General features: G+C 47.5%; 2 protein-coding genes across 7 annotated transcripts in view; one reads left to right on the top strand and one right to left on the bottom strand.

Moving 5' to 3' along the window:
• RPL19 (ribosomal protein L19) overlaps positions 1–27,302 on the bottom strand; it is an 89,868-nt gene that overhangs the window by 19,435 nt on the left and 43,131 nt on the right. The window lies entirely within an intron of this gene.
• Positions 1–27,302, top strand: part of CACNB1 (calcium voltage-gated channel auxiliary subunit beta 1) — a 48,482-nt gene that overhangs the window by 8,792 nt on the left and 12,388 nt on the right. For 3 of the 6 annotated variants that reach the window (XR_014541006.1, XM_083582898.1, XM_083582901.1), the window contains exons 3-10: positions 14,710–14,829; positions 19,587–19,709; positions 19,987–20,123; positions 21,312–21,388; positions 22,163–22,320; positions 24,556–24,636; positions 25,208–25,266; positions 26,018–26,127. Coding sequence is in view for 5 of the 6 variants with exons in the window: in XM_083582898.1 (XP_083439024.1) it covers positions 14,710–14,829; positions 19,587–19,709; positions 19,987–20,123; positions 21,312–21,388; positions 22,163–22,320; positions 24,556–24,636; positions 25,208–25,266; positions 26,018–26,127 (865 nt within the window). In the remaining variant the exon portion in view is untranslated. Of the gene's footprint in view, positions 1–6,768; positions 6,878–10,722; positions 10,836–14,709; positions 14,830–19,586; positions 19,710–19,986; positions 20,124–21,311; positions 21,389–22,162; positions 22,321–24,045; positions 24,066–24,555; positions 24,637–25,207; positions 25,267–26,017; positions 26,128–27,302 lie in introns of those variants that run through there. The other 3 variants (XM_083582899.1, XM_083582902.1, XM_083582900.1) reach the window with 3 other exon arrangements.

Raw genomic sequence — 27,302 nt, 5'->3', positions numbered from 1 at the left:
ACCCGGGAGTAACTCCCACTGAACTCAGTGGGTCCGACTTCTGAGTAAACTGCTTTGTTAAAAAGCTGCAGCTGCAGCGTATGGAGGATCTAAATGCTTACAAAAGCCAAGGCAGCAAAGAGAGCAGTCTGCGTAGAGGTGATGAGAAAGAAATGACTAGAGGCTAAGATTCTGGAAATCAGTCCGTGTCTGCTATACAGTAAACCAGGGGTCAGCAACCCTTTTCAGCAGGGGCCAGTCCACCATCCCTCAGACCATGTGGTGGGCCAGACTATATTTTGGGCGGGGGGGAATGAACGAATTCCCATGCCCCACAAATAACCCACAGATGCATTTTAAATAAAAGGACACATTCTACTCATGTAAAAACACGCTGATTCCCGGACTGTCCGCGGACCGGATTGAGAAGGTGATTGGGCCGCATCCGACCCCCGGGCCTTAGGTTGCCTACCTCTGCAGTCAACTAATAAAGGGGGTGGCGCTGATATCTGATGGTTCCTTGTGCCTTTTTACCCCACATAGGAAAGTTTTCAGAAGGGCAGCCTGAGATCAAAGACAGGCAATTTCCTTTCATCCTTCAGCTTGGCTGCTAACTTGGCTGTTGAGGCTTTAACTCGGGGGTGGGGAACCTCAGACCCAAAGGCCCCATCTCTGTCTGGCCCTTGGGACCACACCTCCTCTCCCTAGGCCACACCCCTCACCAGCTTTGGTGGGTGGAGGAAACAGAGAGGTGTCTGAATGTGTGTAGAAACCAGCCTGCTGTACAAAGGTAAATTTTGCACCCGTTGCTCTGCCCACCTTTGGCTGTGCACCCCCAACTGGCTTGTGGCCCCCAGAAGGTAATGCGGCCCTCAGGCGGAAAGAGATTCTTCCCCCCCCCCCGCTGCAGCTCATCACTGTTAAGCAGTGTTTTGTTTCATTGCTATTTAAGTTTACACAAAGGGATTATTAGTAAGGTATAAGCCCATCTGCGAGAGTCTAAGGTTCTGTTCCCTTCCAACTATTACTTGCTGGATGTCCAGTGTTTTCATAGCTGGCTTCCTGGCCCCCAAATTCGACACCTGGGTGAAAGGTGCCAGGAACTGCACCTCTCCAACCCACCCAATGTGTTGGTTTTCATTTCGACCACTCTTGCAGTTTCTTGCCTCTGCAAATTGAGGACAAACAGAAACCTCTTTGTCCCTCACGTAGAGAAGCAGTGAGGTTGCCATAGCAATCCCCCATCTGGTTGAGTGTCTGGAACTGAGTGAGGAAGAAACTCAGCCCTTGTGTAGTAGATTTGTAAGAAAGAGGGTACAAAGTAAGTGCGGGAAACCTTGTTTCCTCTGATGGGGACCCTGTGGTTCAAACACTGCATCAGATCAGAATCCATGGTCTTCTACTTAAAAGGCAACGGGCGTCTGAGGTGAGATATGTACATTTCCATCCCCTTGCCAGGTGGAATCACTACTCTGTGCTCTCTGTCTATGCTAGAAAGAGACAGTCTTTGTCTCAGTCTTTTCTATGGTTGCTATCTGGTAACTTTATCTGTACCAGGGTTGTAGTGCGCCGTTGTCCCATGAGTTCATACTTAAGTTCTTCAATTGCATTTTAAAGTTGCTACACTCCTTTTGCTTTTCAGGACTGGCTATGGACTTTAGCCAAGGCTACAGCTGTTTGTACTCAACATCACATGGTCACACAAATTTCAAATTCTGTACAACTCTTGACAAATTCTAGTGTTTTTAAAAGTATTCTAATTAAGCAAACCTGCATGTTTTGTATTGCATGACTTATTCTGCCTTGAAGACCCAAGTTGTTGTTTTCTAATGCATCTTTTTGGATGAGCAGTGGCAGAATGGAGGGAGGGAATAGAGTTTGATGACAGAAGCACTTCAGGGGCAGGAACTAGTTGGGGGCAGTAGCTACATTCCATTCGTGGGGCTCCCCACATCCTAAAGTCTTTGGCCAGGTTAACATCAGAAAACATTTCTAAATCTTGAAAACAACACTTCCATCACTCTAGTCCTGGCCACAAAATGTGACCTAATTCCTATTGTGTCAGGATACAACTCAGGCTCAAGTTTTAGTGAGTCTCCGTGAGTCTCCCCTCTGGCTTTGCAGATGTCACCATGCCCTCCCATTTATTTATTTTTTCCTTTTCACATTTTGACAACAGTTACAAGGACTGGAAATCTTCCTTAAAAACATTTCCACAATAGGTTGTTGCCGATGAAAGCTCATGCTGCAGCTCAGAAGTAAATCCTATTGAATTCATTGGGCCTTGGCAAGTGAACTTCTGTTTGCAACCACAGTCTCACCGGTTCCTCTAGAATCTAAGTTAAAAGCATTCTTTTGTTGAAATTGGAGTGTTAATACAATAATATGGATGCAGGGGTAAATTTTCCTATTGCATATTACTGAGGTTCTGCTTAAATAGAAAAATTAAAGACTAAAAAATAATAAAAAAATCTATGAAGGCCCTGTTGCTTCAGCATCATCATGACCAAGTTGTGTCTTGCGTGGACTAATAGTCTGCCCCCTTTATAACACATCTGTCTCTGTCCTAGGCCCTGTGGTTCCCTCACCCGCACTCATTTTCTAATGTGTGAATAGAAAGAATCGGGGAATCGAAGGAGAGCTGCTGGGAGAGGAGGGATGGGGAATCTGTGACCTGAACTTGTGTTGCCATAGTGATGACGTAGGAGGCCGTTGCTATGGTGGAGATTCCTTGAGCAGGCCTCCGGCAGAGCACCAGAGCACTTTTTAAAAAGCGCTTGCACGCTGAGCGTTCCCTCCATCCACAGTCGAGGCCCTTTGTGGTTCTCAATGCTGCTGCAGGGTTTGGAGAGGGAAGGAGGAACAAATCACAGCAAAAGGTTTATTTTTGAGACTCTGCAAGGACGCCGTCTGAGAGGGAAATTGGGACAAGGGGAAAGGCAGGGGCTCCTGCTGGTTGGGAGGGGAATTATAAACACGGGGCTCCAAACAACAGCAAAAAAACAACAACACTCCAAATGTCCATTATCTCCTCATGCCCTTCCTCTTCTGCCTTCTGGATATGAGTTTCCCACCTTTGTCCAGAAGAGGGCAGTGTATGACTTCTGATGCCCATAGCCAAGAAGACAAATTGACAAGCCACATCCCAAATTATGAAGGTGAGGGGCTGCCCCACTCTCTCTTCTCCTTTTTCTCCTGATATCTTGTTACTCTGAGACCAGGGAAAAGGTGGCTAGGAGAATGAGGTGTAGAAACAGTGGCTGTGTACACACTATAAAATACTTCTGATGCACATTCAAAGCCTTTCCCTGCCAAGAATTCTGGGCACTGCAGTTTACCCCTCACAGAGTTACAATTCCCAGGAACACTTAAGAAATTATGGTGCCCATAATTCTTTGCAAGGAAAGAATCTGCTCTAAATATATAGTGTGTACACAGCCAGTGTTATGATCTTGAAGCAAGAGAATTGATATGATTACCTAACACTAAGGATTGTTGGTTTTACATAGAATAATGGAATCATAGAGCTGGAAGGGACCATGAGGATCATCTAGTCCAATTCCCTGCACTGCAGGAACCTTTCGGCCAACTTGGGGCTTGAACCCAGGACACTGAGATTAAGAGTCTCATGCGCTACCAACTGTAGGAAACCAAAGTTAAAACCCCACCCCACTCCATGAACGTGGCTTTGGGCAAGTTAATTGTCTTATCTCTCAGTCTTATGTTCTTACTTAGCTTTTAATTTTTATGTTTTTTATTAATATATTTATATAGGCCACTTGGTGCACTGGCATGCAGTGAGGGCTCTGGTGAGGCTAATATGCTGCTGCTCTGAGCTCTGAGATCTGAATGCAAGCATTATGTGTACATTTGAAAGTGATAAAATAAATCCTTACGCAACCATTTCCCAGGAAGGGCAAGGAATTTGAGCTTTTAAGTATGCTAGATGTTGGAAGAATCTTTATGACAGGGGGGAAAGAGATGCAGAAGATGCGGCTAGGAAAGCCTTGCTCATTCTTTAGTATTCAAGTGAAGCCCCAGCAGGGTTATTGAATCAAGGTGGAAAATTAAGGCTGCCAGAGAAGAAATTGACCTTGAATTGGGGAGAAACAAACAAGTGCTTCTCCATGGCAGATAAAAGCAGTTACATACACTGTTTATTTTTGTGTCTGTACAATTCTAAAATCTAAATTGATTTTAGAATTCTCTAAAATCAAATTTCTGTCAGAATTCTAGAAGCCCAATTCTCTTGGGTTTCAAAGAAGTTTCTGGCCCTCATGGTGGCAGAAGTGTGCTTGAAACCCTGTAGGTAGTGGCCACCATCAAGAGTACCACAAAAGCGGCAGGAGAGCTTGCATCCAAGAAGAAAAACCTAGGTGGGGTTAGGCTGACGAATGGGGACCCCATTTGGGCTATGCATGATAAATAGGATTTCTGCTACCCCTCTCCCCACCCCTTACATACACAACCTGCATCCTCCATCAACACGATATTTTCCACACCCAGTAAAGCAGATCAGACTGCTTGTGAAGACTGTATTTGTTGGATCATGGAACGTTTATGGCTATAATGTTTAGACAGATTTGCTGTACGTTATAGAGCTGCTCAGGAATGGCCCAACTATGGAGACAAGCTAGGCAACTGCTTGATCGCCAAAGTTCTGCATACATCTGCCTTGGCTACATTCAGAGATCACAGTAAACTATGGCTTATCACATTGGGAACAAGCTTGAGCCTCCTGTGCTCCATGTTCTCCTCTCCTCTCAGGAGAGGAAACACTCAAGAGCTTTCACTTCAGTTTTTGGCTAACCACAGTTTAGTGTTACATCCAAACCCTTTAATGTAGCTAATCCTAACTATGGTTAGTTGCAACATGTAAGCTTCATAATTAACAGTTTGAAGCAAACCAATGTGTTGGGTTTAGATAAAACATCATGCTGCAGTTAATTAAAAAAAATGGAGATATGAAAGCCTCTAAACTTCTCCTTATTGTTGTGTATGAGCTGAAGGCTCACCTAGGCTTGTTCCAATCAGGAACAATCATGATTTACCAGAAGGATGGGGAATCTGTGGCTCTCCAAGATGTTGTCGGACTCCAGCTTCTATCAGCCCCAGCAAGCATGGCCAATAGTCTGGAACTGTGGCAGTTGTAGTCCAACAGCATTTGTAGGATCATAGGTTCACCATCCCTGGTTTATTGTGACATCCAAACCCCTCCTATGTCTTCGAAAGGTATCTTCTGCCTGTACATTTGTACGAGCTGTACAGACACAGCTTTTTAGCTCAAAAGCTTGATGCATTCCAGGTGACACAATCAAAAGCTTTCTGCTCTGAGTCAACCACCCAGGACACAAATGCAGTTGTGAAGGGGAGAAAATAAGGAGTGGCAGGCATTATGAATGAAAATAATATCCCAGTCATCTCTTTTTATATGCTATGTTGTGCTATCATTTAATGTGCTATTTGTGGCTGCTTAGCATACATGTAATCCTAAAGCGTCAAGGGCAAAATCTGAATTCTCCTATGGCAGTAGTTTTCAACCCGTGTGCTGTGGCACCCTGGGGTGCCTTGAATGATAGTCAGGGGTGCCATGGGCAACACTGGCCTCTGTCCCTCTTTCCTTCCCTCCCTCCTCCGATGCCCTCTCACATCTCTGCCTCCCAAAGGCTTGCATGGCCTGTTCATTGCAGCAGCCCTGGCTACAAGCTCCCCAGGCAATTGGTGCCTCTGGGGCTGGCCAGGGGGTGCTTCGCAGGCCCCTGTGAGTCACCTCTCTTTGAGGCAGGGGGGCAGCTCAGAGACCAGGGGCAGCAGCTGCAGTTGCCCAGAGGGCTCCGAAGGAGAGAAGAGGAGAGGAGGCTTAGGGAACACTCCACAAGGGAGGGTGTTCAAGAAAGGGTTGAGAGGCTACCAGCTCTGCAGGCAAGGGGTGACATAGCTGGGCTCCTGAGCCCCACAGGGTGCCGCAGGAAGAATGGAGTTGGTCAAGGGAGCCGTGGACTCAAAAAGGTTGAAAACCTTTGTCCTAGGGCATCAAAAACCTTTGGGCCAGTCCTGGAACTAAACTTCTATCCTGCACAACCCCCACCCACACTGCCTTGTCAGTAAGTACCAATTGCCGTGTATTTACGCAGTAGCCTATTAAGCACACCATTTGTTACACACCCACTTTGTACCCCTCCTCCCGAACACGGACTTCAGAAGAAAGCATGCAAGCTAAATGGCTTCATTCAAAATAAGAATAATCGGCATGCATTTCATTGACTTGCACAATTAGATTTGTGCAGAATCTGAAGCATCCTTGGCGTTACTTGGAAAGCAGTGTCCCCGTATGAACCTGAGCTTAGCAGATAAGCTCTTGATGTGCACCTACACAGCGAGTTACTAACCACAGAGGTGGTGGTGGTGGGGAATCTGGAGCCTCCTGATAAAATTGAAACTGATACTTTTAAAATGAGTTGGGTCCCCGCTTCCCTGCAATCAAGTCAGGTCTGTTGGGAGAGCTGGGTTTACAAAGCAGAATAAGCTGCATGATAGGGTCTTTTCCATTCTAACCCCTAATATTCCATATTGCAGAGGCTTCCCTTAAAATGCCTGGCTCTTCTCAAGGTGTTGCTTTTTCTTACTTTCTAACATCCCCACCCCACCCCCTCCCCAGCTCAGAGAATTGGCTCCAATACAGGAGTCAACCAGAATGACTCCTGGCATAGCCTTGTGCCCCCACCCCCACTGCTGGGATGTTCAGTCCCTGGGCTAAATATACCCCAGCAGTTTGCAAATGTTGCAGTATGTTTGTAACCCGAGCCCCCAGCCATCAGGCAGAGCCACCTCTGTCCACATAATACCAGGCCCAGGCAGCATGGAGACGCCCGGCGACAAGGACCCCAGGCCCGTTCTGGTGAGCACTTGCACCCCCTCACCCTCACAGGCCTAGGCAGGGGGACCCCTTTTCTGTGCCTTGCCATCCATCATCCACTCTGCCATTAGCTTGGCCCCCACTCCGCCTTCGGGCTCTGAGCTCAAAATAGACCTTACTGCTACCCTCATGGGGTCTTCCATCCCACTGTGCTAGAAAACCTGTTAATCTGGCACTTCTTCCCCTACTCATTGCACCCTCCCCCAATTCTCTGTACTCCATTCCCTAGTAAGCCCATCTTCTGCCCACTCCATTGCCCAGGAAACCCACCTCCTGCCCCAGTCCCCTGCAAGGATATTAAAGCCCTTCTGCAAATCTCCCCTTACAGCTCTAACGTATCGTCGTTGTTGGTACAGTGGATCTTTTTATTGTGATGTGGATTAGCTGCTGGTCTGTCCCAAATGTATTTTTAATGTTCATATTTCTTCCAACTGCACTTATTTGATTGGCAGGCTGTTACCAACCCCTGCTTAGATTTAAGAACTTTGGGATCTCTCCTGAAACGTTTCAGCCCTGAAAGTGGTACTGTTTGAGAGCTGGAAGATGTGTATGAAATCACCTTTCTTGTATGTGTAGTTTAGCAGGGCAAAATGGGCTGGGCGGAGAGGAAATCTGCCCTGTTATTTGAATGCACTTTTATTATATCTGTTGTGGTGACAAAGAATCCATGTCAGTAGCTGTGAGTAGAGCAACAGGGAATTGTGGCAATTTTGGATTTATTGATCCCTGGAACAAAATGTTATAGACTCTTTGTTTCCCCTTCCCAGTGATATACCTATCACAGTTCCTTTTCCTAGTTCATTCATTACCTGGTGGTTTTGACCACACAGAGGGACATTATTCATTAATTCTGACATGTGCTCTGGAAGAGAGTAAGAATGGTTGTATTGTCCCTAGCGCTCAAACTCCAGTATATCTGGCAACCCACAGCCAGAGCTCTTTGTAATTCACAGAAAAGCCTATCCAGACCTAGATGCTCCCCTTTTTGCTAAAGAGGATGCCTGGTGCTTGGGGAGGCAGGGGTGGTGGTGCTTAAGCAGACCCTCCAACAATTCTCCAATGAAAATAGGGACATCCCATTCCATAAGGATAATTCTCCTATTTATACCCCACACATCTTATTGGGCTGCCCCAGCACTCTGAGCAGCTTCCAACATATATAAAAACATAATAAAACATTAAATATTTTTTAAAAACTTCCCTATACAGGATTGCTTTCAGACGGCTCAGGGGTCGGATGACTCCATACCCTCCAACATTTATCCAATGAAAATAGGGACATCCTAAGGAAAAGCGGGAGATTCAGGGATCAAATCAGAAACCGGGACACCTTCTCTAAATCAGGGACGTCCCTGGAAAATAGGGACACTTGGAGGGTCTGGCTTAAGTGATAGGGGCTTATCCTTTCTCCTATTCCAAGAAGATTTAGGATCAGCGTGTTTCAATTGGCATGTGAAGTAGAGGGGGAGAAGGCTGTGAGTGTAGGCAGGCAGGATGTAATTCTTGCATGCTGTGCAACAATATGGTGTGTGTTGCAGAAAAGATGTATAATTTGTACTGAGAGGGGGGCATAGACCTCATTGGCAGAGCAAATGCTTTGCAAGCAAAGGGTCCCAGATTCAATCCCCAGCATCTCCAGGTAGGGTTGGGGAAGACTGAAACCCCGGAGAGCCACTGCTATTCATTGCAAGGTAATATAGAACTCAATAGCCCATGGTGTGACTTAATATAAAATGCCTCCCTGTGTTTATTAGTGCTCACTCACCCTCATCTCTTCTGAGCTGCTGAATAGTCAATGTTCGCTTTGACAAGTTTTTGCATGTGAGGCTCATGGCACCATCCTGGACATATCTACTCAGAAATATGCCTTGTTGAGTTTGGTGTGGCTTATGCCCATAGAAGGGGCCATAGGATTGCAGCTTTAAATCTGCTTCCAATTAAGTATATTTATAACAGACAAAATGTCACTGGTGACAATGTGTATTCTTCCCCCCCCCCCCCACGTTCTGCCCTGTTTTAACAGCAGGCCCATATGACACAGACAGCTGAAAGCCAGTTTAGTATCTTGCGTGAAATAGATATAAGATGTTCAGGGTGTTCTTTTTAAAAAACATACCCAAGACAGAAACTCTGTTCCTGGAATGTGTTATGCAAATGTAGCAAACTCCGTTTGGTTTTAAGATGTTTGTGTTCTTTTATTTAATTGCATAATATTGGAAGTAAAAAATGCCAGGAGTTGGAGTAGTAGCGTGAATGTGGAAAGGATGGGCTTTTTGATTAGAACATTTGATGTGGGGATTGGTCTGGGCAATGGGGCTTTGGAGGGCAAGAGAATCCACCGGGGCAGTTAGCGTTCAGAGTGTTTGGAAGCAGGAGGTCCAAGTTCAAATTCCTGTTCCAGCTTTGAGACTTGCAAGCTGGCTTCTGGGAAGTCATGCACTGTAAGGGATTGTTCTGAGGATAAAATAAGGTTGGGTGTATAATGTAACCTGCCTTGAGATAGAATGGAAAAGAGATCTGAAGTACTTAAGGGAAGGTGCATGGCATGGACGTTTTGGAAAAGGTAACTTTTGGTTATAAAGTAACTATTTTAACACCCCAAAATCCACATTAGGGCAACACTTTGATTAGGCAAACCAAAATATCACAAAATGGGCTGGCCTAATAAAGATACTGCATTTTCTTCTGGGTCAGCACAGCAATGTTTCCATTTTGACATTAGATTTCAAGTGCGATGCATTGGTACACGGTTTGGGGAACTAGGATTGTGAGACTGCGCAGGAAGAACTCCTTGATATTTGGCCACGAAATCCTTGTACCAGTCTTACTCCAGTACACTGTTCACAAACCAATTTGGTTGGAGTGCAGTGTCATATCTGAATGCAGAGTGCTCAGCTCCTGCAAACATGGGTGAAGATCATTTAGATCAGACACATCTTGCTTCCTGGCCAGTTAAGTCCCCAGAGGTCATTTAGTGCCATTTAGGTCCCCTGAGGTCTCAGGCTTCTTTGAACTCTACCTTCAAGTTTTTACTTATTCGAAAGTCTGAGATCTAGGTTGCGTGCACACACTGTTACCTTTAAGACACATTCAAAGCAAAAACATTATTTCCTTCAAAGAATTCTGGGTACTGCAGTTGGTTAAAGTTTGCTGGGAATTGTAACACTCCGAAGGGTAAGCTAGAATTCTTTGGAGGGAAAATGTGCTTTAAAGGTATGGGGTGTACATGGCTGTAGAACCTTGTTCTTTTAGAAAGACCCAGTGCTTGTGATCCAGAAAACCACAAGCATGCAAGGCTGCTTTTTACTTTGGAAAGACAGAGACTGGAGTTATTAACGTGAAACAATGGTTTGTGTAAACAGACCTGTTTCTCATTGAAACAACCCAAGTTCCAATGTGCTCTAAAACATTTCCACCACAGGACCCACTCTGAAAATTTCTAAGTTCTTAAATAGTGAGACCAGGCGTGTGTGTGTGTGTGTGTGTGCGCATGCGCGCGCACACACACACACACAGAGAGAGAGAGAGAGAGCCCTGGCCACACACCAGCTTTGCTAATAAATGACACATAAATGAGTAAGCCAATTGCATCTCAGAGGCACGTCACCAGCTCTTGGCTCTTTCCATCTCCTGCCTGTAGCACAGGAGGCTAAGCTACCAAACCAGCAAGCCTCTCAACCAGGTTTTCCTTTCTTCTCTCTTTCCAAAAGTGTGGCAGGCAGGGTGGTGGGGGTGGACATAGGCAGCCAACTCTTCATCTGGATTTAACATCCTTGGCTCTTAGGCGCCTTCAGCCTCTGTGTTCCTGGAAGTGTCGAGCTTCCCCATCCTCCGACCTCCTCTTTGCCCAATTGGGGAGGTGCTCCTGGTGTCCCTCACCTTATTAGGGCCGCCACCTGGCAGGATGTCCTTGTACGAGCTGGATGATGATTCAGAAGCGGTGAGTAATGCATCCTGGCTGATTTGGGTCCTTCCCCGCACTATCCGTGTCTGCCTGTTGCTAGCTCATCTCGGGGGAGAGTCTCCTCTCGTTAGCACCATGGTTTTCTCATTCTTTTATGTTCACCTTCCACTCTGAATCCCGTTTGCTCTCTGAATCTCAACTCTTCCTTTCCACCCTTCTCTCTTTTCAAAGAACGTTCTCCTCCCCTAGATAAATCCTAAAAAGAGGATAACGTGTTATCCTGGTCCCAAATTCCTTCTGTGGGGATTAACTGGAAGCCCTGACCAAAACCATATAATGGGGGGGCGGGGGGGGGGATTGGCAGTCCTTGACTGCCACTCTGTCAGGTCTCTTCATTTGTACTGTGGGGATGTCCATCTTTTCCCAAATATTGGTTTTGTCAGGAAAAGTTTTGTAGCATTCTTCACATCTTTGTGCAGTGTGTGTCTGTGTTTCATTAGTAGGGGTGTTTCCAGGTTTCTGTCTAGGCACAATCACTACAGAAGATTACGTAGATTCCTAAAACCCTGTCATTTATGTAAAGAATATTCAGGGTTTTATTGTAGGGGGAAGGAGTTTGGGTAAATCTATTGCAACCCCACCTCCTCCTTAATTCCAGGTGTTGGTGAACATCAGGCTGAGGTTGCTACACTTGAGGTGCGATCTGGGATCTTGTTCATTCTGTGTGTGCAGACTCCCCCCTCTCTCTTTAAGTAACCTCAACATGTCAAGCTCTGAGAAGCTACCACTACTCGGGCTTCCCAATTTTGGAGTGGAACTGGAGGGCAAAAAGTTAAGTTGTGGGCATTTAGGAGACCAGAGAGAGTGTGTGTTCAGGTAAGAAGCTTGCAGCTATGTTTTGCTCAGGACAACCCACAGCTAGCTGGTTTTGGGTTAGGAGGTACTCTTTGGAGCTTCAGCCATCTCTCCCCAAAGCTGTTGTTGCTCTTTGCTAGCAAGTGCCATCTTTGCAGGCTGCTATGATTCCTCTCCTTGCAACTTTGCAATTTGTAGTGATGCCCATTCTCTGGTCTCCCTTGCATTCTGGGAAACTGCCACGGAAAGACTTTCCTTATTTGTAAATCTGCTCCACCTTCTCAACAGCATAGTTTCGCTTTTTGGTTTGGGGGGGAGAGCTGTGACGTGCATTTGGGTTGTGCCTCTTATTCTGTCGTGACTGCATTTGGTGAGGACCTGTTTTGTGTTTGCATCTTTCGCAGCAGGGAGGTACAGGGAAGGAGATCAATTGCAGATAATTAAATAGATTGTATCCCCCTGGAGTTCAACACATATTTAAAAAAGCAATCCACTTCTATTGGAGAGACGCCAGTAGATTTGGCTTTTGTTCTCAAGAAGTTGTCTGCATAGAATGGGGTGGAAGTGAGCCCCCTCCATCCTTTCCTTCCACATTGATTGACAGCTGCCTGTGGAGTTCTGGCCCCCTTAAGAGTCCAGCTTAGTCCTTGCAGTGAGCCTACTTTCCCTCTCCTAGCCTCATAGGGGGGCTTGCTAATTAACAGTGACATTTCAGCCCCTCACTCTCACTCCAGTCAAGCTACCTCTCTTCAGAAAAAGGGTAAGAAGGCCCGTCTCATTTTGAGCCTTAATGAGCCATTCACAGGAAGAAAATGTCTCTTTCAAAAGAAAATAATCAAAAGCAATGGCTGGTCACAGATGAACAGAAAAATCCCACAACAATTCAGTTTAGGCCTTTTTTATTGGTTTGTTAAGAAGGCAGAGGATAACTTTGTGAAGGAACAACCAAAATTTGGTTACAGCTATATATGAGGGGACTATGTGTGGTGTCCTCACTTGGGAAAGGGTATGCCAGGATTAAGTAACTGTCGAGAATATCACCTGTTTAATTAATAAAGTTTAAGTTTTGTGTGCTCTTACTTGGAAATAAGGCCCAGTAAACCCTGTGGGATTAACCTCTAGGTAAGCATGTGAAGGACCAGGCTGGAAAGAGAAGCAAGAATCCTATCAAATACTTTTATGATAAGATAGCATTATAGTATTTTTTATTTTATTTGCCAATATAAGTACACACACACACACACACACACACACACACACACACTTTCTTAGGCAACGTGGTACCATTTGTCATCCTCCAACCTGTGGCTTTTTGTGATTTTGTTCAAGTTTGATTTAAATTGCTTTTAAAAACTACTTTGGAGTCTATGCAGTTCCCTGTACTGCCATTCCAGCATTATTAGAAGCCTGGCTGACTGGTTTAAATCAGGTAGATTCACCAACACACACACACACACACACACACACACACACACACACTGAACTCTCAGAAACATTAACTTCTCAATTACATGGTGGTGTGGGTTATGTTCTAGTTTGTGTTTATAGAATTTAAATGTTCATGTATACCACCCTGAAATTTATTTTTGGGTGAAGGTGTGGCTTATTAAAAAAATTAAAAATCTACCTTCTTACAGAAAAATATATATTCCATGGAACAGAAACCTCCTGCGGCAAGAAACCATATAAAATAGGCAAATGCCTAAGAACATCCAAGAATTATCCTTAGTCTGCTTTTATTCAGCTATGTGCTTTTATGCTTTAATTTATTAATTTAGGTTTCGCATAATTTTATTCAGACTGGCACAAATACATTTATTTTGTTTTAATATTTGTTAAAGAAGGACCGTTTTCCCCTTCAGCTGGTCCTGTTGTGATCTGCCAAGGAAATCCCATCATTTTAAGCTGGTCTGTGTTGTAGTTCTATTTGGGTGCGAGGTAAAATCTCCTGTGTTAGTTATTTCCATACTGTTCAATTTTTATTTTGTGACGGATACAAATAAACATAACTGAAATCTCTCTGAATCACTCCTAGTCTTGCAGAGCTGACTCAGTACAGTATTCTCTTTCCATGTTTTATACCATAAGTTAAAAGAAATGAATAGAAAGTTATTGTGTTGCCTGAAACAGAGGAACAAATGTTGGCAACCCCTTTTCAACCAAGCTTCATTGTGCCCAAGGCCAGTTATTTTGGCACCTGAGGAAGAAAACCCCACGAGCAATTAGTTAATTGTTAGGTAACTAACAATTTGCTGCCTTTCTGTGAGACCACTGTATAGGACTTGCCCTAAGGCTAGACCCTGTGTGTTGTTAGTGATGGTACCCATCCTTCTGTTTTCCATCTGGATGTAGGCTTCATCCCTAGTTGTCCCTTGTTGATGTCGCATCTGGTCAGCAACTTCCTGCGCCCTTTGTCCAGCGCAGGAGAAGAACGTTAGAAACACTGTAGTCAGCATGACTAAATTCACGAGTGCTGTCCAATGTTCTGGGTGTAGACTAAGCTCAGATTCCAAAGGCAAACAACCTCGCCAGCCTTATGGCTCGACAGCAGTAAGTACTCTCTAGTTTGAAGGCAGCAGATGGGATTCATTCCCCTACGAACAGTGTCTCTGGCTGGGCTGCTTGTGCTGCCCAGGAGTGACAGGATGCAATGCCAGGATGCAGCGGAATGCTTTCCAGAGGCCTAACCAGCAGGCAGATGAGGTTGCTGGCTCAGGTGTGAGACAAGAGATGGGGAGGAAGCACAGGCTGCCAGCATCTGCTTATACCTGTTTGGTTAACAAAGGCCTTGCCTTAAGGTCACATGAGGACCCGGGAGGCAAAGTCCTTGCTGATTTCCAGCAGTGGAGCATCTGCTTTGCATGTAGAAGGTTCAACCCACAGCATCTTCGGGTAGGACTAGGACAGACACCTGCTTTTGAAACCCTGGAGAGCCACTGCCAGTCAGAGTGGGCAGCACTAGATGGACCGATGGTTTGACTTGGTATAAGGCAGCTTCCTGTCTCCTAGCCTAACCTACCCCATCACCACCCCTCTTTTCTCCTCCTCCCTTTAGGGTTCTGCTGAGTCCTACACCAGTCGGCCCTCTGATTCCGATGTGTCGTTGGAGGAAGATCGCGAGGCCCTGCGCAAGGAGGCAGAACGCCAAGCCCTAGCACAGCTGGAGAAGGCAAAGGTAAAGTAACTTCAAGCATCCTAGAGAAATTGCAGGGTAGGGTACGGGAGATGGTTTTCGTAATGCAGCCGGCTGGGGAAAGCTATCTGGCGTCGGGATCTGATTCAAGAGCAGAGTCCCATTGAGATCCATGTGAGAGTCTGTGGGATGCAGCTTATCCCGATGGCCCATCCTCCAGCACATGAGAGAGGAAAGTAGGGGGTGTGTTTTGTCCCTACTAAGGAAACAACCCATCACAGCCTGCACCTACTGGGAGGGAATGTCATTTATGCGACCCTGCCTGACTCAGCAGTGGGTGGTTTTGCTGCCTCTGTGGACTTCAGGTCTTCCATCCTTCCACTCTGCCACCCTTCCTCATTTTAATTTTTGCTTTATTTCTGTGGGTTGTTTCTTCCTGTAGCTTCCTGCCATGCCTACAGCATAGTTGGCCTCCTTTACAGGTGTTCTCCAGGGACATGTCCCTTCCACAGGTGGTCACAGCTGGTGTACGACTTGTTAAGGCTAGTTTCATAATGCTGACTCTTGCCCACACTGCCTTACGTTAATTAAACAAGCTGGCTGTTACAAATCCTTGCAATTTAAGGAAGGGAAACATTAACCACAATGCCTAGCCGGCTTATGGAACCCTCAGTGGGATCAGTTAACTGACTTTTGGGCTCAGTGTTCATGCACACACAAACCAGGGCTACAAATTGATTTCAGTTGCTCCATATTTTGCTTCGACTAGTTGGCTGTCTGCCTCTGTGCTTTTGAATTTGGTAGGCCTCTACCTCTGAGCCCCTGGCAGCAAAATATCCCTGCAGGAGAGGTTCCATCAAAATACTAAAGGGATTATTGAGCTAAGGATTCTGGATACGGATTCTGTATTCTGGATACAATGCCAGCAGTGGGAGGAGCTGGAGCCAGCAGTGAGTAGGGCCAGAGCCAAAACCTAAAGTGGACAGAGCCCCTCCTTTCCTGCCCCCTCTTCCTCCCCCATCCACCAAGTTGCAAGGAGAAGGACAGATAATTCTTTTTTCCAGAGGTCTACATGAATTCTTACAGAAGTTTCTCTTTCGTCCTTCCATTGCTGCATCTATTTCAGCTTTCTTCTCATCATCCCCAGCTCCCGCCTTCCTTCTATTCCTTAGGCTCCCACTACCTGCATGAAATTAGGCCAAGGGCCACCTTGGGCCACAGGCTCCCCAACCTCGTTCTAAAAGCATCAAATCACACTATCCATTTGAATGGCGCACAGGAACAAACTGGCAGCTAGTGCAGCTCTTTCACAGTGGTGTGATAGGCTCTAGACTCAGTGAATGGCATTGGCTATTCTATTATCAGTTAAAATTTCCTAATCCTCTCCATAGTCAAGCCCATGCAGTGTGCATTATAGTGGTCCAGCTTGGATGCTGTTAGAGCATGGATTACTGCAGCCAGAAGCAATCTCTCTCTCTCTCGGGTGGCAGCTGAATCACCAGCCAGAGCTGGCGAATGAAGCTGTGTGTTATGGATGCCACTTGGACACCAAACAGCAGAACTGGATTCAAAATGATTTTGAAGCCATGCACATGCTCTTTAAGCGGGTCATGTGAGCAAGGGGGGGAGAGCCATACATAAAGGTGCCCCTCGCCCCTCCTTCGAGAGACTCTGGGTCCCACTCTCCACTCCTGCAGAAGAGCAGATGGGTCAATGCCAGGAGTGGAAAATGGATGCCAGGTAATGGAGATCATGAAGGAGAGCGTGTTGATATTATGACACAATAGCCGGCATGCGTTAAAATGAGCAATCCAAGTTACACAAAATCACTTTGGTCAAATGAAGCATTCAAATGGCTAAAAAATGCTTAGTCTGGCAATCAGAGATCTCAATCTCTGTTGTGTATCTTGCATGTGACAGGACCAAGCAAGGCATCCAACGTGGGATTCTGCTGGGACCTGCTACTTCCCCCCTCTGTTTATTTGTTTGTCATTCTCTTGCCCATCCCAGCTTTCTGTTTCTGCAGAAACTCCAGTGTGTCACATGGGTGGCGCCTTTTTCCATAGGTACAACTGAGAACAGAGCATTCCAGGCATACATCAGCTTGTTTTGATGAATGGCATTCTGATGGTCCCAAGGAGACTTCTGTTTTTAAATTTTGTTTTACTGTGTTCAATATCCCATCTTCTCTCCAAGGAGCTCAGGGCAGCGTATGTGGTTCTTTCCCTCTTATCCTACACTAAATGTGGGAAGGGCTGTGACTCAGTGGGTCAAGTGGGAATCATAGAGTTGGAAGGGATCCCGAGGGACATCTGGTCTATGGCTGGCATGCAGAAACTCCTAGATTCAGTTCTAGGTATCTGCAGGCAGGGCTGAGAAGGACTTATGCCTGAAACCTGGAGGGTCACCGGTGAGCAATACTGAACTTAGGGAACCAATGGGCTAACTATAAATGGTATCTTCCTCTGTTTTTCCTGACAACAACCTTGTTGTGACTGGCCCATTGGACGTCATGGCTGAGTGAAGATTTGAACCCAAGTGTTTTTGGCACGAGGCTACAACTCCAATCACCATACCATGCTGGCTTTCAGACTGCCACATGGCTACTTTCTCACCATGTTCTTCACAACTGGCTCAAGCCCATCGATGCCCATAAATCGCAGGCTGGCCAGGCACCCTCAAATTCATTTGGCTAATGGGCATGGTAACGTTTTATCACTCCAGGAGGCAGAAGAGGAAAGAGGAAGCTTGAGTCGTGCTCTCGATTGAAGCGAACTGGCCTCAGGAAGCAATGCCGCAAAAGCCAGGGGGCTCTGCTGTGGGTTGGCAGGGCCCCAGTCCTCCTTTCAGCACACTCTGTTATGTACCCTACAGGTGTCTTGCTCTGGCTTGCCTTCCTAAGGTTGCGTGTTTCTGCAGCAGGTGCCACAACCGCAGAAAATTGCCCAGAGGCAGCTCAAGAAAATCCATTCATCCATCAAGCCTTCGCTTAAAACACGGACTGGAAGCCGAGATGTGGGGCCTTAACCCTTGGATCTGGGAGAGAGATATGGATGGGTTATTGAAGAATGAGAAGCAAGAGGGAGTTTGCAAATCAAAGGAATTGTTATAAGTGCCTCCCCACAAACACATATACCCCAAACCAAGCATCCACTGCAGCCTATTCTATGCTTCTTTCAGGCCTCATTTCAGAAGGGAGAAGGGAGGCCCTATGGATGCCAACAAATACCTCTGCAGGTGCCACGTTGGTGACCTCTGCCTAGTTAAAACAGAGTGCACATAGCACATTTTGGGCTGTTCCTACATCTTTAAGAAAGGACCAGGATTTATCGATTGAAATCCAAACAGAGTATGAGAGCAGAGACTCTCGGGTTTGTCCCCTGGTTGTGGGAGGGGGATTGTTGGGATCTGGTTATTTAAAGTGTCATAGGGAAGGAAGGCAGAATCCCAAAGTGGGGTGGGTGAGTGGCCAGTGTAAGGGGGCCATCCCCTGTGCAGTATTTCAACCTTGTGGGGATTCGCAGCTGGTCTTTCCAGCATTTCCCACTTGCCTGGGCCAGCAGGGAAAGTGGTGGTGGGGAGGTCCTGCCATTTCTCCCGTAATCACACAAGCCATCCTTCCCTTCCCTGGGGCAGCAATTCCCGCTTTCACGGCAGCCCTGGGACTTTGACGGATGCAATTAGCTAATTAAGCCTCTCAATTCCCTCCCCCTTTCTTTACTGGCTCTTGGCGCAGCCTGTTGCCGCAGCAGCCCTCACAATTAGGATGCCTGAGGTGTTTTGACCGCTGGGATCTGGTCCAAACTCCTTGCTGCCAGGATGATCTGGGAGGGAGTGGCTGGCATCCAGAACATCCCTAGCTCTCCGACTCTGGGCTTTCAGCCAGCAAGTCTCATCCTTTGCCTTCATCAGCAGGTCTTGGAGCTATCTGTTGACTAGGCTCGGGTTAACTATGGGGCCTGGGGTTGGGGGGGTCAACTCTGCATTGCTGCTTCAGGTGAAATTCATGCCAGGAGTGGCTGCTTGCTTTCTCACCTCCTTCTCCTTGACAGTGAGATAAGCAGAGAATAAAATTCCAGGGAAAAAAGCCCCCTGGCCTACCTTGGACATTGGTGCGGCTTTTCCTCTTTGTTTTGCATCATTAGGAACGTAGGAAGCTGCCTTATACTGAGTCAGACCAATAGTCCATTTTGCTCTGTGATGCTGACACAGGCTGGCAGCGACTCTCCAGGCCTGCCTGGAAATGCTGGGGGTTGAACATGGGGCTGCATTGCAGGAGGTTGGACTAGATGACCCTTGGGGTCCCTTCCAACTCGACAATTCTATGGTTCTATGACCTTCTGAATGCAAAGCAGAAGCTGTCCCACTGAGCTTTATATATTGCTATTTTAAATCATGTCTGGTGCTTCTGCTTGCCATCTTGAAGAACGAGATGCTATTCTGAGCATTGGAGCCCCAGTTTCGAACTTCTGGCGATTTCACTCAGTCACTCTTCTGGGTACAGATGCGTCAATATAGGTATGCATTGGCCCATTGGCTTGAAAGCGTTTCTTCATAGCCAGAAGGGTTAAGAAGAACACATTCATTGATGCCTCCCGCCCCTTGCTTAGGTAAAGAAGGGTGTTTTTCCCTTTACTGATCTGTTAAAAAGGCAGCAAAGTGCATGGGGTTTTTTTTTTGTACCTGGAAATAAATTAAGCAAGTTGCTTTTTCTTTGTTGGAAAAGGGCTTTTGGTAGGGCGCAATTCACCTGTTTCCCCCCTGCTTTGCTAAAATGCTTCTGTATTTTTGTTTTGCAGACCAAACCAGTGGCATTTGCTGTGAGAACGAACGTGGGCTACAATCCATCTCCCAATGACGACGTGCCGGTCCAAGGCCTGTCTATTTCCTTTGAACCCAAAGACTTCCTTCATATCAAAGAGGTACAATGTGTCACACAGGACCCTGGACTCCTGTTCCCCACCCCATTACTCTTTAACTTGTGCAGCAGCTGGGCAAGAAAGGGGCTGTGAGAGGCTCTCGTGAGCATCTCCCTTCTCTGCATGGGGTCCAAATGTGCAAGCGACAGTGAGGGGTGATCTGTTGGGGCAAGCTGGCGCTCCACCCACTCACACATGCACACCCACAAGCTACAGCCTCATCTCTCCATGCCCGCTTTGGGTGTCTCACGCTTTGGATGTTTTGCCCCCTGCTCTCCAGAAATACAACAATGACTGGTGGATCGGACGCCTGGTCAAAGAAGGCTGCGAGGTCGGCTTCATCCCCAGCCCCGTCAAGCTGGAGAACATGCGGATGCTACAGGAGCAAAAGATGAGGCAGCATCGACTCAGCTCCAGGTGGGCTGGGATGAAGTGGGATGCAGGAGGAGGAGGCTGCTGAGCCACCCAGAATCCTCTGCATAGAGGGTCCCACATTCAGCCCCTGCCATCTTCAGGGAGAGGCTGTCTTGTAGCAGGGCTGAAAAACCCTCTTCCTAAAAAGCTCCTTGGCTTCTACCAGGCATGCTTGGCAATACCTGCCAGGGTGGACTTTAGGCCACATTCACACCATACATTTACAGCACTGGGAAACCACTTTAAACAGTCATGGATTCCGCCCCCCCCCCCCAATTATTATGGGAGCCGTGGTTTGTGAAGGGTGCTGAGAATTGTTGGAAGGCCCCTTTATTCCACTTCCAGAGCTACAGTTTGCACAGATTTATTAATCAGTTCCTCTTCCCAGGGAGCTCTGGGAATTGTAGATCTGGGAGAGGAAAAGGAGGCCTCCTAACAACTCTCAGCACCCTTCACAAACTGCAGCTGCCAGGTACCGCCCTTGCATAGCCAACCTTCCTCCACAATCAAGAGAGCTAGCCACTTGCTTTCATCAAAACAAAAGAATTCCGAGGACTTTATCTACATTGGCCTTAAGAGGTTTTGTCTTAGAGTGAATAGATGTCTGCCAATTCCAGACCATCTTTCCTCTGGAGGCCTGTGGCTATTTTCTGAAACGTGCTCTCCAGAGTAAAACTAAAATGAGACGGACATGCATCCCACTAGTCTAACACACCCTGACCCTGACTGCAAAATGTGGATCTTGAAATCCATGTGGAAGTCTCTCTAAGTGGATGCCTGATCCTTGACCTAGCCTTGTCTGTCCATTGAAGACAAAGGGGAGGCCAACTCTGCCTTAGCCTCCATGCAATTTACACCAGTTCAAGCCTATTTCATTCTTGTAGTCCCTATGGCTTATGCCAATTCATTCTGTAGTGTCTAAGAGATGGGACACTTGACAGTGGAGCTAATCTGAAACTGGAGCGTAGATCTGTAGTGCAAGTCCATTGTGTTAATGGGGCAGAATGCCATTTGATGGATGTACATCCAAGGACTATGAAGCCTTACTGGGATACAGAAGTTTACTTTTTTTGCAAGTGAAAAGGTGCTGAGCTTGGACTCAGAGGCTCTTCCCCCTTGCCACAGCTCTTCCCCACCCCAAAACCTCTTTCTGTTTCCCTGCCTCACTTTAATGGCTCTTCTGTCTTGCAGTAAATCAGGAGACAACTCCACCTCCAGCCTGGGAGATGTGGTGACTGGCCCCCGGAGACCCACCCCACCTGCCACTGGTAAGGCTACTCACGCCCAACAGAGAACGGCATAACTGCCACCACCACCCCAGATGGATACTTTTGCATCTTTCTGTGGGACGAGGAGTGTTTGAAGCATCTGAAGGGCATTGCTCACCTGCACCTGCAACAGAAAGAGGTGGCCGTGTCAGACTCTTCCAGGTCATCCTGTAGGTGGGGATGTCCTATTTGAATCCTCTCCCACTTTTTTAAAAAAAATAAATCTCCTTGCTGATCAAAAACTAATGCAGCGGGGAGAGGAGGTTCCAGTCCAGCCTGCTCCCTGCTGTGCTAGTTCCTCCCCCCCCCCCCGCACTGTTGCAAGGAAATATTTTTTAACTTGGGAGGATTTTCAAAAACAAAACACAGGATCCCCACATCTACAGTCTGAAGCGGTACAATCCACACCATCAGTTCAGGGCCCTACCACTTTAATCCGTGTACAGACAAGGCCTAAATTCTGTCCTAATAGCCACATGGCAGGCTTCGCATTGCCTAACTGCTGCCTCCCTCTCCCCCATATGCTCATAAACTGTGGAAATTTGGAGTTTTCCATTCCATTCCATTTTATTTATTTATGTTCCTCTTCTGGATACACGAATCAGTTTATTTCTTTTGTTTCTGGTTGTTCCTCCTCATTTGTTTTTCTCGCCCTATTCCATTTCATTCTTTGGTTGTTGTTGTTGTTGCATTTCCCCCCTGTTTTTTTTTTCTTCCCCCTTTCCTCCCCTACCTTTTATCTCCTTCCTCCCTCACCCTCCATCCTCCTCCCAGGTACCTTGGACATGACTAACTTAGCTTATGACCCAGACGCCCTTGACTTAGAGGAGGAGGAGGAGGCCACCGAGGAGAACCAACGAACCCCCAAGACTAGTGTTAGCAGCGTCACCACGCCCCCCTCCACCACCAAGCGCCGCCCCTTCTTTAAGAAGGTAATGGTGCCCCCTCTTGCCTCGCACCTGCTTGCTGTGCCATCCTAAGTATGCCTGCCTGTGTGTGTAGGCTTGTTTCTGCCCAGAGATCGAGCGCTTTTGTGCAAATGATGGGGGTGATAGGAGTGGCATGTTCTGGAAGTGGGTTTGTGGTCCTGATCTCCCATTGGCGGAGAGCATAAGCTGGGGGGGTGCACATTCCGAGCCGATTTGCTGCATATTACGAGGAAAAGACCAACGTGTACTACGGATATAAAGTGTATACGCGATTGTGTTTGTCACCTGCCTGAGCCTACAAAAGGCGTGTTTCAGAAGGGTATGTTCCAGTGATCACACATTCTCCATCCTTGTATGAGTTAAAAGATGCATTGGCAACCAACTCATACCCTCACTTGGGCTTTGGTGGAAGATGTGTCCAATATAATGTGCTTCCTTTCCCCTCTCCCCCCTGGCCTTACGCATCCTGAGAAATCTAGTAATTGAACAGTGATCCCTCCGTCCCCTGGGAAGGATAATAATGTAATGCTCTAGTAATCCTCTTCATCCAGAAATGACTGTGAGCAGGATTCCTGCATTGCATTGGGTTGGACCTTCCAACTCTACAATTCTATGATTCTCCCATTTCTTTTTCCCAGTGTAAACCCTTGAAAGTCACAGGTCCCAATCCCCCCCATGGGAAACATGCAAGTGGTATGTTCCATGTGTCCCTCCCATATGTGGATACTAGGAATGCTCCACTTCTATAATCCATTCTCCTCACCTGTGGAAATGATAGCAATGGAACGTTCCAGCATGGGAGCGAAGTGAGTGAAATAGTCAAGCCATTTCCCTTCACTTGGACGTAGGACTGCAGCGCCCCACAAGAAAGCATGAATATGGGATGTTCCAGTGGCTTTCACATAAGAGGGGCATTCCTCCTGGTGACCCACCCTTGCCCTGTAAATTCCATCCAGGTATGGCATTTGCCTCCACAGGCCCTTCTTTACCTCCTTGCGGATCAAATAGTGGGAGGAAGTTGTCCGGAGGGAGGCTGGTTGCTAAGCAACCTCAGGGTTCAAGATGGGAATCCTCAGAGGGCCAAACTGTATTTTACACTAGGAGCCCAAGGGTGCTTTGCAGCAGAGAAGGGAGTGCTTTGCCTGCCAGCCACCTTACGCCTGAAACTTCCCTCCGCAGAGTTGCAAGGATCTGAAATACAGGTGGATGGGAAGAAGTTTGTCTGGGTGGAGGGGAGCTTTGAGTGTAGAGTGGCTGGCTGCAAAAGTACCAGGGCTTCTCTCCAGCACCACTTCTTCCCTGAAAAGTGCCTCCTTCCTGACAGCTCCCTGCGGTGGCAAAAGGAGCCACCAGGCCAATCATGTTGCCCGCGGTGGCTCTGGCCAATGTGTCATTTGGCTCTCGCCAATGTGTCATTTGGGTTTTGAGAGGTTCATGGGCATGCCACCATGAGCCATGTCTGTCCACCAGGGTGGGCCAGGACAGCATGGAGGAAAAGGACGCAATTCTAAATCAAGGCAAGGTTGTTCCCTGCCCAAACTCTGAAAAGCCGCCACCTTTCTGCTTTTCTCAGCACTAGTTTTCTCTCTCTCTCTTGTGCCTTGCCTGTGCTTCCGCTGGAGTGAGCTGTCAGTAACACGCATGCCTTGTTTGTTTTCTCTTGCCTGTCTCTCCTTTCCCCTCCCCTGTGTCCCCACCCCGCCCATTAATGGCGATCACTGGACATAGCCAAGCAGAAGCAGAAATCGGTAAGTAAGCTTACGAAATAATCAGACGAGATGACAGCGGTGGCGGCTCCCTGTGGGCCCTGCCTAATTTACCCAGCGGGCTTTCCCCCTGCAAAGTTGGCAACTGTGAGGAAGCTGACCATGAAACCCCAAAGTTTGTGTGTGAGATTTGCTCCCCCCCCCCGCCCCGCCAGATACAGGCCCCTGTTTCTTTAAGGTAAGCTCAAAAGCAAACCTTGGTTGCAGCTGCATGAAGGTCTTCTTCTGTTAGGTCCATCTTGAATGTCCAGGCTAGTGTTGGATCTGGAAGGCTGAGATCCCTCAGCAACCCTTCTTCCTGCCACCCACAACTCAGCTTTCCTCCCCCATGCCCACAAAATGAAGGTGCTGTCCCCCCTTTACAAGAATCGCTGAAATTGCTAGGCTTCCAAAAAACAGTGGTGCCTGCAGCGCTGATGTAGCCTGGATCTGGAGCAAGTCTAATGTCTTCTTCTCTCTCCTTTCTTCTCAGGCGGAGCATGTGCCACCGTATGACGTGGTTCCTTCCATGCGGCCCATCATTCTTGTAGGCCCATCCTTGAAAGGGTATGAGGTGAGGCATTTAGAGAGTTCATGGGGAGAGAGTTAGGGCATGCATAGAACGTAGGGCTAAGGGGCCATGTTGCTTTCCAAGATAATTGGGCAAGGGGAGCCAGGAGGGCTGCCATAGATTGGCATGTGTCCTCATCTCCCAGTCCATCATTCAAGCCCTGTCCAGGATATCTGCCTGGCAACAGGTCTGACATGTCCTGAGTTGCTGTGGCTCCTCCCAATTCTGTTCCTTTGAGCTTACCTCCTACAGGTCATCCCTCCTATCTCGGCCACCAGTGCCCTCTCATTGATTGGCTGTTCTTAGTAATCCTCTGGATCTCTCTGCCAGTGGGTGGGCATCCAGCTGTGACTTTAGCACCTACAAGTCTGAAGTGGTGGAAATAGGTAGGGAAGCTTGGGGGTGGGTCTCCATTTTGATGAGCCTTTACCAAGAACTAGCAGAAGCAAGATGCACCCTGATTTCTTCCCCACCCATGTTTATGCATGTGACTCTTTCGATTTCTGACTTTTCTTCTTCTCCTCCTCCTATTCTCTGTCCTTGTGCCCAATCCCAACCCCCTTTACTTTCCCAGGTGACGGACATGATGCAGAAAGCTTTGTTTGATTTCCTGAAACGCCGATTCGATGGCAGGTGTGAGCTGAAGCCTTGGGGACGGGTGGGGATCTGGTGTCTTCCATTTGTTCTGTGATCCTTGTATCAAGATCCTAGTGCTGGAGTTACCATAGGGGAAACCTGAATGAAGACCACAGAAAATGGAGGGGGGCAGATTTTCTGCCTCCCACAATAAGTTTTATGCCGTCCCCATTACCATTGGTCCATTTCCAAATGCTTCTTCCCCATTTCCTGGACATGAAGACCTGAAACTTTTGCTAAGGTGCTCCAGTTTTTGTGAATACACAGCTAGATCCAATTGCCTTAAAAACAAAAACAAAAAAGCTGTTTTCCTAGTTCATGAAGTTGTAGGGCACTTCCAGACTGTTGCTATTTTCAGGTGGGATTCAGTCACACACCCTCAAATTCAGGCTGAGCAATTATAGTTGTTTGGGAGGTCTCGTGCCACAACCCCACCTTCCCAAAAGATCAGATATGCTGCGATAAGGAGGGGGGAATGCACTGCACACTGCACAGTGTGGGATGCAGCGTCATCTAACCTCCCCACAAGCAAACTGGAATAAATGCTTGATAGACAGGAAGCACCCTTAAAAACCTGAGGTTTTGGGGGTTTGTTAAGTGGACACTAAAAGGACTTTGACTAGTACTGTAGGTAGTTAAGACTCCCTGTGTTGTAGCACAGCAACAAGGATCAAAGAGTCCTGGTAATCAGGGATGCCTGTGGGGAATGACCTTTGCTCCCTTGAGCCTCTACTCCTGTCTTTCACAGAATATCTATCACACGTGTGACAGCTGATATCTCCTTGGCCAAGCGCTCGGTCCTCAACAACCCCAGCAAACACACCATCATCGAACGCTCCAGCACCCGCTCTAGCCTGGGTAAGACTGCGCTGAGATCTTGGGAGAAAAGCTTGGCTCTTTGCCATCTCTTCACATTTTCTCCCAAGGCCTTTCCCGCGTGGGAAGAGGGAGGCAAAAAGGGTGACTTTGCCTTTGTGATTGCATGGCACCTAACACCTTGCACGGCACCCGTTTTCAAAAGCTTTTCTTAGCCTGCCTTTCCTCTGATCTGTATCAGCCAGGAGCAGCTTTTCCTGGATGACTCTGGATTTCCCATAATGCTTTGCAGCAATGCCTCTTCTCTCCCTGTCCCTGGCAGAACTCCTCTTACCTAATCATGAACTTATTTATATATGTACATATTTGTAAGCCACGCTGTGTTATAAAATACCACAAGGAGGTGTACGCAGCGCTGTGCACGTCAACCACATCAGTAAGAGATGGTTGGCAAGGAAGGTCAGGTTTGAAAAGCCCGTCTGAATAACACCATTTTTAGAAGATACTGCTCCCGCCAAACCTCTATTGGCAAGGAGTTCCACAGGGAGCGCCTGTCATACTTAAATACTTGCCTCTTAGTAAAGACCAGCCAGCAGTGGCATAGCGTGGGGAGGGCGGCTAAATTTCTGAGGGGGCACAAACAGGTGCCCCCACAATAGGCTCCCTCACTGAGGCTGGAACCACACCCAGGCCAGGCCTTCAAGGCTGGGGCAGCACCTCCTTCTCCTCATGGCCAGGTGAAGGGATACCTGGACGTGCCCTCCTCCTGGACCGGCTGAGAGGGTGGGAGGGCGCCAGTGCCGCCCACTGAGGAGGAAGGAAGAGGAAGGTGGGAAAGCACTGCTGGAGACTCCCTTGGTTAGACACTGGCCAGAGAAGGGACTGACAGCTTCCCAGTCCACCAGGGCGGCCCAACGCTTGCCTCACCCTGGGTGCCGGCAACCCATGCTATGCCCCTGACAACCAGATCTCAGGGGCAGGTGGGACCAACAAAACTGCCCCATTAGAAGGAAGACCTCCGCGATCTTCTTGAGCTGGGCACTAGGGCTGTTTCCGTATCATGAAATATCTGTATCCTGGGTTGGAGAGGGACACACTTGGGTGTGCTTGTGAGAGTCTTTCCCTCCACCCCACCCCCGCATCATAATGCATAGTGTGGAAACTATTCCCAAAAGTCCAGGTTTCGGTGTCAGAAGTGTTGTCCGCATTTGAGTTCA

This window comes from Podarcis filfolensis (genome assembly GCF_964270895.1).
Source record: "Podarcis filfolensis genome assembly, chromosome: 13".
Classification (NCBI taxonomy): Eukaryota; Metazoa; Chordata; class Lepidosauria; order Squamata; family Lacertidae; genus Podarcis; species Podarcis filfolensis.
Note: the sequence above shows the minus strand (reverse complement) of the source record. Positions and strands in the feature narration are given on the sequence as shown.